At 42.8% G+C, this 12,321-nt stretch overlaps 1 protein-coding gene across 1 annotated transcript; it reads right to left on the reverse strand.

Annotated features, from left to right (window-relative positions):
- Nucleotides 1-99: 99 nt before the first annotated feature.
- Nucleotides 100-12,093, reverse strand: LOC115152680 (solute carrier family 22 member 7). The gene is made up of 10 exons (XM_029697417.1): nt 11,543-12,093; nt 11,129-11,232; nt 6,516-6,670; nt 6,189-6,357; nt 5,953-6,076; nt 1,882-1,991; nt 1,383-1,597; nt 779-887; nt 479-691; nt 100-172 (listed from the first exon to the last, which is right to left on the reverse strand). Exons 1-10 carry the CDS (start codon nt 11,918-11,920, stop codon nt 100-102), a joined length of 1,650 nt encoding a protein of 549 aa, XP_029553277.1. The 5' UTR covers nt 11,921-12,093.
- Nucleotides 12,094-12,321: the final 228 nt, after the last annotated feature.

Below are 12,321 nucleotides of genomic sequence, written 5' to 3' on the forward strand. Positions count from 1 at the left end.
CACAATACAATGAGGTTACTTGAAAAGGTGTTTGAAAAAACTGTTGTTGGTGCACATTTGGGCATATAAAAAATGATATACAGAAAGAATATCTTAGTATCAATTTCCCCCCTCATCGTTGGCCTTTGATTTTAGAGGGATTTCCACAACTTGGGATCCAGCCAAACTTTTCCTAGAATTGTACATAAAAAGAATAAACACATAGTCATTGATAAAACACTATGATATTCATAATCATCGATAACCATATTTGCAAAGAATTTACAGATTGTACCCTGGCAAAATGCTTGCTTGAGAAATTGTGGTTTGCTAGGTTTAGGCTAGCATTTTAGAATTGTAGCAACTAGGCAATGGCGGAGCGATTTCTGCATATTTAGCCTTTAATAGATGCATTGTGATCTGTCTAGTGCGCTGCTCTTTAACGCACCTTGGATTGAATCCCAACCTAAGTGTTTATATCACAGAGGCTATATCATACCCTGTCTGCCCGTCCTCAATGTCCTGAATGGTCTCTGGTAGACAGCGGTCACGTGTCTCAGGCAGCATCCTGGCCATCAGGCTAGCCAGCAGGGCTATGGAGCAGAGGAGGACCTGCGGAAGGTCCCTCCACACCTCGTCAAGCAGCAGGATGAGAGGGGCCAGAGACACTCCCAGGCGACCCATGGACGAGTTGTAGCCCATACCGTTCTGCCTGAACGACAGAGAGAGAAATATACAGAACACATATTTTGACCTGTCTTTAGTTACACTTTAAACCGGAGACACAGGTGTGATTTACCTGACCACAGTAGGGAACAGCTCAGAACTGTATAACACGACAGTTGTGAAGGATGCTGCTGAGCAACCCTTCCCCAGCACCGCTACCACCGTCCTTAAAACAGACATGTCTGAAGTGGAGGAGAGGAACAACATGACCTTTCCTTTAAGTCAAAGTTTCCCACCATATTTAAATATTTAGGATGAGTTCATGAATAACTGAAAAAGACTGGAACACACCCCAGCAGAACCCGATGATACCTTGTGTAGAGTTGTGATAACTCCTTTAGAGATGTGATAACTCGTGTAGAGATGTGATAACTCGTGTAGAGATGTGATAACTCCTTTAGAGATGTAATAACTCGTGTAGAGATGTGATAACTCGTGTAGAGATGTGATAACTCGTGTAGAGATGTGATACTGCCAGGGTCTGTTCTAACCCAGCTCTAACACACCTGATTCATCTAAGCATGGTCTTCAATTTAGAAAACTATAGATGAATCAGGTAGTATGTTAGTGCTGCGCTAGAGGAAGGGCAGTATTAGTTGACAGCTCCAATACATTATAAGATGTCTCCTGGACTTGAATTGCCCGCCTCCCTGATCCCCCACAAAAAAAGCACTCACCTCTGGGTAGGAAAATATTAACAGCGAGACAGATTCCTGCTCCTAGCAGAGATCCTACTTCTGTGTTTCTCCTGCCCACCTTATCCAGAAGGTAGTACACTGATAGTTTGGCTGGGAGCTCTATGGCACCATATACAAACTGGGTTAGATATATGTTGAGCCCAAATCCAGTGATGTTGAAGCTAATACCATAATATGTTGAAGCCACACCATACCTTTGGGATGAGAAATCAGGTTGGCATTGTTGGTGTTGTTAAACAGTGTAGAGCTATGCAATGTGTTTTGACACAGTTTGAGGTGAGCTAAAAGTCAAATTTAAAGTTGAATTTACATTTCAGGATATTCTCTTATGTGGATATTAGATCAAAACAGTCAAATTAAATCTTACCCAACTTGATAGCATCAGTACATTCCTACATTATTGTGTGTAGCCAGACATGATGAACATGCGTTTACTAAAGCAACTTGTATCAGATATCATGAGACCGGGGATATTCACCATACTATGCCTGTGAGTAGAGCCAGTCTCCTCATCTTTGGGGTCCTGACCAAGTCCAGGTAGGAGTAGGATCTGTCTTTTCTCTGTGTCACAATGATACCGGACAGAGTCTGGTGACGAGAAGAACAGATGCGGATCAGTTGCTTAATCCTAAATCAACCCCTAGACTTTAGTCAAACTCAAAATTAAAGTGGAAAACCACACTACAGGCTGATCCAGCTTTGATGTAATGTCCTTAAAACAAGTCAAAATGAGGCTCAGTAGTGTGTGTGGCCTCCACGTGCCTGTATGACCTCCCTACAACACCTGGGCATGCTCCTGATGAGGTGGCGGATGGTCTCCTGAGGGATCTCCTCCCAGACCTGGACTAAAGCATCCGCCAACTCCTGGACAGTCTGTGGTGCAACGTGGCGTTGGTGGATGGAGCGAGACATGATGTCCCAGATGTGCTCAATTGGATTCAGGTCTGGGGAACGGGCGGGCCAATCCATAGCATCAATGCCTTCCTCTTGCAGGAACTGCTGACACACTCCAGCCACATGAGGTCTAGCATTGTCTTGCATTAGGAGGAACCCAGGGCCAACCGCACCAGCATATGGTCTCACAAGGGGTCTGAGGATCTCATCTCGGTACCTAATGGCAGTCAGGCTACCTCTGGCGAGCACATGGAGGGCTGTGCGGCCCCCCAAAGAAATGCCACCCCATACCATGACTGACCCACCGCCAAACCGGTCATGCTGGAGGATGTTGCAGGCAGCAGAACGTTCTCCACGGCGTCTCCAGACTCTGTCACGTCTGTCACGTGCTCAGTGTGAACCTGCTTTCATCTGTGAAGAGCACAGGGCGCCAGTGGCGAATTTGCCAATCTTGGTGTTCTCTGGCAAATGCCAAACGTCCTGCACGGTGTTGGGCTGTAGGCACAACCCCACCTGTGGACATCAGGCCCTCATACCACCCTCATGGAGTCTGTTTCTGACCATTTGAGCAGACACATGCACATTTGTGGCCTGCTGGAGGTCATTTTGCAGGGCTCTGGCAGTGCTCCTCCTGCTCCTCCTTGCACAAAGGCAGAGGTAGCGGTCCTGCTGCTGGGTTGTTGCCCTCCTACGGCCTCCTCCACGTCTCCTGATGTACTGGCCTGTCTCCTGGTAGCGCCTCCATGCTCTGGACACTACGCTGACAGACACAGCAAACCTTCTTGCCACAGCTCGCATTGATGTGCCATCCTGGATGAGCTGCACTACCTGAGCCACTTGTGTGGGTTGTAGACTCCGTCTCATGCTACCACTAGAGTGAAAGCACCGCCAGCATTCAAAAGTGACCAAAACATCAGCCAGGAAGCATAGGAACTGAGAAGTGGTCTGTGGTCACTACCTGCAGAACCACTCCTTTATTGGGGTGTCTTGCTAATTGCCTATAATTTCCACCTGTTGTCTATTCCATTTGCACAACAGCATGTGAAATTTATTGTCAATCAGTGTTGCTTCCTAAGTGGACAGTTTGATTTCACAGAAGTGTGATTGACTTGGAGTTACATTGTGTTGTTTAAGTGTTCCCTTTATTTTTTTGAGCAGTATATATAAGCAATATGGAAAAAATCCCACCCAGACTTTAAGAGGGAGAGTAAACAGGTCCTAGATCTATTTGTGCTGTCTTGCCAACTCTGACCATAGGAGTTAGCAAGACAGTCCCTGTGCACAAGAAGGCCAAAGTAACCTGTCTAAATAACTATCACTCCATAGCACTCACATCTGTAGCCATGAAATGCTTTGAAAGGAAGGTTATGGCTCACATCAACACCATCATCCCAGATACCCTGGACCCACTCTAATTCACTTAACCTCTACGGGCTAGGGGGCAGCATTGAGAATTTGCATATTATTGTTCAGGTTTGGATAGAAAACACCCTAAAGTTTCTAAAACTGTTTGAATGGTGTCTGTGAGTATAACAGAACTCCTATGGCAGGCAAAAACCTGAGAAGGTTTCAAGCAGGAAGTGGCCTGTCTGACAAGGAGTCGTTCTTCTTGTCTCTGTTTATTGAAGAGTAAGGATCTTAGCTGTAACGTGACAATTCCTAGGGCTCCAATAGGCTCTCAGAACCCGGGAAAAACCTGAACGATGACGAGGCAGCCTCAGGCTGAAACACATTATCGCCTTTTCCAAGTGTCGCATCAGAGGACAATAGAATTAGGCGCGTGCGCGATTCGACCCCGTGGAGTATTTTCCTTCGGCTGTTTAGCTCATTGCAGATTCCCGGTCGGAATATTATCGCTTTTCTACGAGATAAATTGCATAAAAATTGATTTTAAACAGCGGTTGACATGCTTCGAAGTACGGTAATGGAATATTTAGAAATTTTTTCTCACGTTCTGCGCCATGCGTGCGACCGTGATTTAGCATTCTCATAGTGTCTAGAACGCACGAACAAAACACCGCTGTTTGGATATAACGATGGATTATTTGGGACCAAACCTACATTTGTTATTGAAGTAGAAGTCCTGGGAGTGCATTCTGACGAAGAACAGGAAAGGTAAGACCATTTTTCTTATAGGAAATATGATTTTGATGAAGGCTAAACTTGCCGGGTGTCTAAATAGCTAGCCCGTGATGGCTGGGCTATGTACTTAGAATATTGCAAAATGTGCTTCATCCGAAAAGCTATTTTAAAATCGGACATATCGAGTGCATAGAGGAGTAATGTATCTATAATTCTTAAAATAATTGTTATGCTTTTTGTGAACGTTTATCGTGAGTAATTTAGCAAATTGTTAGTAAATTCCCCGGAAGTTTGCGGGGGTATGCTTTTTCTGAACGTCACATGCTAATGTAAAAAGCTGGTTTTTGATATAAATATGAACTTGATTGAACAGACATGCATGTATTGTATATCATAATATCCTAGGTGTGTCATCTGATGAAGATCATAAAAGGTTAGTGCTGCATTTAGCTGTGGTTTGGGTTTTTGTGACATTATATGCTAGCTTGAAAAATGGGTGTCTGATTATTTCTGGCTGGGCACTCTCCTGACATAATCTAATGTTTTGCTTTCGTTGTAAAGCCTTTTTGAAATCGGACAGTGTGGTTAGATTAACGAGAGTCTTGTCTTTAAATAGCTGTAAAATAGTCATATGTTTGAGAAATTGAAGTAATAGTATTTCAAACATTTTAAAAATCGCGCCACTGGATTCAACTGGCTGTTACGTAGGTGGGACGAATTCGTCCCGCCGGTCCCATAGAGGATAACGCCCAAACAGATCCACATATGACACAATCTCTATTGCGCTCCACACTGCCCTTTCCCACCTGGACAAAAGGAACACCTACGTTAGAATTCTGTTCATTGACTACAGCTCAGCGTTCAACACCATAGTGCCCTCCAAGCTCATCACTAAGCTAAGGACCCTGGGACTAAACACCTCCCTCTGCAACTGGATCCTCGACTTCCTGACGGGCTGTCCCCTGGTGGTGAGGGTAGGCAACAACACATCCACCATGCTGACCCTCAACACAGGGCCCACTGACACGCTTGCACTGGCTCTATGCACAATTACTGGAATCTACCCACTCATACTACACTGACACTCCAACGCACACATATACACACACACACTACATACGCTCACACACAAAACACATAAACACATCCATGTTGACTCCACACACACATACACTTTCACACTCTTTTATACTCTTCACATGCTGCTGCTACTCTGTTTATTATCTATCCTGATTGCCTAGTAATTTTTTCCCCTACCTACATGTAAATGTTACCTCAATTACCTGAACTACCTCGTACCCCAAGCACATTGACTCGGTATCCTTGTATATACTGCAGCCTTGTTATTGTTTAATTGTGTTACTATTTTGTGTTACTATTTCCTTTTTATTTGTTCATTTCCGTTAAGTAAGCATTTCACTGTATAATCTACACCTGGTGTACTCAGCGCATGTAGCAAATACAATTTGATTTGATTTGTGCACAAACAGATCTGGAACCAGGCTAGAAGGAAGAGTGAAGGAATTGAAATAACCATATTGCTTAAACTTATCCTATCCTGGCAATTGCTTACCTCTGGTGTAATTTTGGATGCAAACTCCTGCTTCTGGTTCATCTGGGCACATTGTTGCAAATAAAAGTTTGCTTTCTCAAACTTCCCATTGGCTATGAGCCACCTGGCTGACTCAGGAATCCACCTATTGGAGGAGGTAAAGATGTTATTCACAATAACACAGCAACTGTTAACTGTTAACTGTCCATTCATTTGTTCGTTAGTCCCTCCCTCCCTCCCTCTGACCTCCCTCTGACCTCCATGTGAGTATGGCCAGGGCGAGAGGTGAGGTGACCACTATGGTCAGCTGTCTCCAGTCGTTCACACAATAGGCTATGGCTGGAATCATGGAGTTACCAAACGTCCAGGACAGGCTGTCAATCACTCCCACTAATTTTCTGTGCTCAATGTCCACCCACTCAACGCCTGAGGACAACACAACGCAACACCAGATGAGTCAAGGATAGTCTCTGGGACACCACGTGGGTTGTCTGTATTCATCTAGTGGTGGGTGGGCTTTGTGTGTGTGTGTGTGTGTGTGTGTGTGTGTTTGGTTGTGTGCATGTGTGTGTGTGTATAATCACTGAGTACTGATGAGACGATGACAATGCCAGTGATGCCGAACCCAGTGAAGAACCTGAGCACAGCAAACATGATGAAGGAGGTGGAGAAAGCACTGGCAATACCAAACAGCATGCCAGAGATATAGGACACCAGGAGCATGGTCTTCCTACCAAACCTAGAGAAAAAAAGACAACATGTGAAGATAAAGTGAACAGAAAAATATCTAATTACATTAAGTAGCTTTCTCCGAGCTAGAATGGCCCATAGGACAGGGGCCGATTTCCTGTCTCTGTAGTGTGAGGCAACTCCCTTCTTTCAATTAGAAACATAATAAGATAAGCTTATGTAAAGAGAATACAAATACAAATGTCCCCTTAATTTGATCGATTTAAAAATATTAAAGACCAAATGTAGCTGTTTATATATCAATGTCAAATTGTCAGTCTCTCTTGGATCAAAGTAGAGGAAAGATAAATGTTAATGTGAGAAATATTCATGTGTTGAAAAAGCTCTGACAGACAAACTTACCCCACCAGACATGCCACCAAATCCAGAATGAATTCAAGGAACTCCCTTCCATCTCAAATTACACAAGTAAACAGCAAAATGTACTTTAATAAATAAATAAAAAGCTCACAGCACAATGCCTCTGCCCTTTTTTAAAAAATGTTTAGGGGTAGATCAGCTTTAATATTGCAGATAGATTGTAGCTTCCCTCAATGTAATTGTGTTCATCATTTCCAATCCCCCTATCTTACCTAAATAACTCATAGGCATATGTGTACTGATGTATGTATGCGTGTAACTGTTAGATATTACTGAATGTAAATGTTCTATATGAAAATGAAATATTTTAATGTATTAGGATGTAGGCATAGAGTAATGGGTCTCTCTGTTTCTCTCAGTGTTGTGTTAGTAGGACCTTTCTAGGTTCTATTGTTATTATTTTAAATGTGTGTAGTTCAGTCCTTGAGCTGTTCCTGTCTATTGATGTTCTGTAATATGTCATGTTTTATGTTTCGTGTGGACCCCAGGAAGGGGGGTCCACATGGTTCAGCAATCGCTAATGGGGACATAGCCGAGAGAAGATGTTTGTGGGTGGGGGTGCTGCAATTCTTTTTGCATACGGCTGTATCGGTCTGATAATACAGGAGTAGTAAACGCCCAATACAATACTTTTGTGAGAGAAAAAAATGTCTCCCGAGCTGCAGAGGGCTAAATGCGGAAGACACATTTCAGTTGAAGGCATTCAGTTGTATAACTGACTAGGTATCCCTCTTTCCCTTTCCTATATCAGTCCACTAATACCGGAAAGGCCGGCCCGCAGCCGTCTGGCAGATTGAAGAGGGCGGCATTTTCTGAGCTAAACTGACCAAGACACACCTCCAACAACAAATTAAACCTCACATAATTCTGCCCAAAAACAATGACAATTTCTCTCAACAGTGGCATATGGACTTTTTAGATGAGCGCTGATGCCTGTAATAAGTAGTGCCCACTTTGTCAAAGGCAGGGATGCAAAATATTTCGCTTGTCCATTCCCAGCGTGCCTCTCCAGGGTGCTGTTGGAGAGACACATCGCTGAGGCGCTCCACCAACATTCCGTCAAAATAATCTAACATAAATCATGTAGCAGATATAGGATATGGTAGAAAGAGTATGTGGCTTTTTCTGTAGCCTACAGGCTGGAGAAAAAATTTATAAGTAATGGGACAGACACTTTTTACATCATGCAGGTTTCTCTGATCAAATAGCCTAAACTAAATATAAAGCAATGTGCTGACATGTTAACAAACCACATATACTAAAAACAGGAGAGGCCAAAGGAAAATGGACAATATGGAATGGATAATCAGGCTACTCAAAACTGCTGTCCAGAGGTTTCACCCCTTGGGCTAAATTGTCATGATCATTGGTTTCAAGTTTGTATCCAAAGCGAAAAATAAAATACTTATGCATTTCCCGCTGTGTAAACACATTGCAAATAGGCTCAGGATAACTCCTGATAAAGTTGGGTAGCTTAAACAGCCAAATTGATTAGTGTGGTGGAAATGTAATATTGATTAGTTACAGGAATCAGGACTAATAAAGCCAATGGAAAAGCTTGTTTTAGAAACAGTGGGACTAAGACATGGATGAGCATTCATAAAATTACATTGCAGGCAGACACTGTAAGATACACCCCAGTAAGCACAGACCGATGTCTTTTGGAAGTATTTTTTTTGGTCCTGTCTGAACCAGCAATCTTTTTTTTGGTGCAGTCTAGACCGGTCTTGATTTCCACGCCCACAGACGTTGGTTTTTGGTCCAGTCTAGACCAACGATAGACGCCTATGTTTGGTTCGGATTTGGTGTGGTCACAACCGGCCTTGAATTCTGGAAAATACATATTGTCTTTTCACCTTTCATTCAGAACCTAAATTGAACCTAACTTCAACGTCTGGAAAATACGGATTTTAGACATATTTTCAACATAATATTGCTTACTCTGAGTATTCTAGTTTTGCAGGGGGCAATACAGTATTTTGGTCTCACCTAGGGTGACAGAATTGCCAGGACCAGCCCTGAATACAGGCGTAGTAAAGGCCCAGTGCACTACTTTTGTAAAAAAAAAGTTTCCTGCAGCTGAAGACGGACGAGTTGTAAAGGCCAAGTAAACATTTTTACAAATAATAAATAAATATTGCCATTTTTCAGGGGGTGCTGCAGCACCCTCAGAACTCCTACCTCCAATGGCTATGAACGAGGATCCTAATAAAATATGAAATACTAATACAATTATGTACCATATAACAGTTTTCTATTAAAGTAAAAAATATATAAAAAATAATGCTTTTTAGAAGAATAATTCTTTCTCAAGCAATAATTTTGAGGGGAAAACTTTTATAGGTTTGGAATTCTCTTTGTTATTGGTAAATTAACACATTTTCCACCTGGTGTTCTCACAAGGCAAGCCACAACTCCACCCATGCAAAACCTGCTGATTAGAAGGTCCTGTGTATATTGTATTTTCAACCACTACACTATATATAAAAAAGTATGTGGACACCCCTTCAAATTACTGGATTCGGCTATTTCAGCCACACCCATTGCTGACAGGTGTATAAAATCAAGCACACAGCCATGCTGTCGCCGTAGACAAACATTGGCAGTAGAATGGCCTTACTGAAGAGCTCAATGACTTTCATCGTGGCACCATCATAGGATGACACCTTTCCAACAAATCATTCGTCAAATTTCTGCCCTGCTATAGCTGCCCTGTTCAACTGTCTAGGAGCACGAGCGGCTCAGCCACGAAGTGGTAGGCTACACAAGGTCACAGAACAGGACCACCGAGTGCTGAAGTGCAGAAATAGTCTGTCCTCAGTTGCAACACTCACTACCGAGTTCCAAATTGCCTCTGGAAGCAACGTCAGAACAAGAACTGTTCATCGGGAGCTTCATGAAATGGATTTCCATGGCCGAGCAGCCGCACACAAACCTAAGATCACCATGTGCAATGCCAAGCGTTGGTCGGACTGGTGTAAAGCTCGCCGCCATTGGACTCTGGAGCAGTGGAAACATGTTCTCTGGAGTGATGAATCACGCTTCACCATCTGGCAGTCCGATGGACAAATCTGGGTTTGGCGGATGCCAGGAGAACGCTACCTGCCCCAATGCATAGTGCCAACTGTAAAGTTTGGTGGAGGAGGAATAATGGTCTGGGGCTGTTATTCATGGTTCGAGCTAGGCCCCTTAGTTCCAGTGAAGGGAAATCTTAACGTTACAGCATGCAATGTCATTCTAGACGATTCTGTGCTTCCAACTTTGTGGCAACAGTTTGGGGAAGGCCCTTTTCTGTTTCAGCATGACAATGACCCCGTCCACAAAACGAGGTCCATTCAGAAATGGTTTGTCGAGACCGGTGTTGAAGAACTTGACTGGCCTGGACAAAGTCCTGAGCTCAACCCCATTGAACAGCTTTGGGATGAATTGAAACGCTGATTGCGAGCCAGGCCTAATCACCCAAAATCAGCGCCCGACCTCACTAATGCTCTTGTGGCTGAAAGGAAGCAAGTCCCAGCAGCAATGTTCCAACATCTAGTGGAAAGGCTTGTCAGAAGAGTGGAGGCTGTTATAGCAGCAAAGAGTGGACCAACTCTATATTAATGCCCATGATTTTGGAATACAATGTTAGACGAGCAGGTGTCCAAATACTTTTGGTCATGTAGTATGTCAGGAAAAAACACAAATACATTTTTTTTTTTAAACATTTTTACAGTGTTGGTTTAATCAGCTGTTGTACAAAATGATACAAAGAACAGGAAAAACTAATTTTGACTGCACTGGGCCTTTAACAACTTAACAACTTTTTTGTTTCCATTCAGAGACAGTCTACTTCATGATTTTAGGTCATCTTGGAAATCCAGAACTAAAATTTAAAGTAATTGCATCAGATGCTCGATTAAGATCTGGGGAAAGACATGTTAGAAAATATACTAGAAGTCGTTGCGATATTAGTCGTTGCATCCACACATTCTGTTGACAGACACTACCATGCCAGTTATGTTACGTACGTCTGTACACAAGAGATTCGTTTTAAGGTGACTCTAAAATCCACTGTCTGTGAATTAATAAATGATTGTTAACTTACCTGTCACTCAGACTACCATAGGTCATTGCTCCGAACATCACTCCCATGAAGAAGATGGTGGCTGTCGCCTTATTTTGCCCTTTCTGGTCACACACCAAGTCCCACTGATGTAAGAGGTAGAAATAAGAATAAACAGACAACTCATTCAAGGTACCGTATAAATGAGAACAGCCTCTCTACTTCCCTTTTGTGAAAGAATTTAATTGAGTAGGTAGCACTGCAACAATATTCAAGGATGCATTCAATGAGATTTGTACTTACAAATAATACTTCATTTCTATGCAACCATGTGTAGTGGTCGAAGAATGACATTCAATGAGTACAACATGGCCTTTCATTCAATGAGACATTCATTGACTACATCATAACCTTTCGACTTGTATAGTCTAGTGACAAAAATACAGAAACGCTTACCTCTGTAGCCAGAGTGGATTTGAAGGTGCTGTTGTCATATACCCATCCATTCTGACAGGGGACTGTAGCTAGGTCACTGTCATTGGAGTTGGACAGGAGGTGGAACTGGGGTTCTGGGAACATCTTGCAGGAGCTTGGAGTCCCATCTTCCTGTACTGGAATACTGACAGTCAGTCTCTGCTCCTGGGTCAGATTCCCAAAGACACCCTCATCATCCAGAGCGCTGAGGTCACAGCGGTGAGAGGGCATGGCCGCTATAAAGTTACCCAGCATAAAGTGACAAGGCAGGGTGAATCGAGCAATGAAGCTGATAATAATGATCATAATCTGGAACCGTCCAAATCCATTGATATCCGAGAGTAGGTGTTCAAACTTCATCTTCCACTTGGCCCAGACAGACTTCTTCTAATAATGAAAGCACAGCAATCACACCCATTCACATTCGTACTTTGGATCCAAGAAAAGATATCATAATCTTTTACCAAGTCTAAAGGTTGTCTGTCTGTTGGTCCAACTGTCTCATTGTTAGTTAAATCTTGCGAAATAGATCAATCTTTTACTGTGCAAAAATGAAATAAACCACTTCTGCTTGTTAAAGAATGCCTTCATACACATTAATAGGTGATGCATTGACAGCAAGTAGTTGCTTGAGCAACTAAAGAATATTTCACCATTTCAAAGTTTCAGGAATTCAATAATATGTGAACAGTTCAAAAAGAGAATGGAACATGGTGTCTGTGCTCTTCAAACTCCATTGCTCATTGTCAAGCCAAACATAC

This window comes from Salmo trutta, chromosome 18 (genome assembly GCF_901001165.1).
Source record: "Salmo trutta chromosome 18, fSalTru1.1, whole genome shotgun sequence".
Lineage (NCBI taxonomy): Eukaryota > Metazoa > Chordata > Actinopteri > Salmoniformes > Salmonidae > Salmo > Salmo trutta.

What these genes read in the sequence shown, in the direction of transcription:
- LOC115152680 (XM_029697417.1), bottom strand. Translation starts at nt 11,920, where the DNA reads ATGAAGTTTGAACACCTACTCTCGGATATCAATGGATTTGGACGGTTC. An exon ending in TATGGTAGTCTGAGTGACAG is followed by an intron (nt 6,671 to 11,128) that starts GTAAGTTAACAA and finishes TTTTTTCTCTAG; the next exon opens with GTTTGGTAGGAAGACCATGC. An exon ending in CTACTCACAGGCATAGTATG is followed by an intron (nt 1,598 to 1,881) that starts GTGAATATCCCC and finishes CTCATCCCAAAG; the next exon opens with GTATGGTGTGGCTTCAACAT.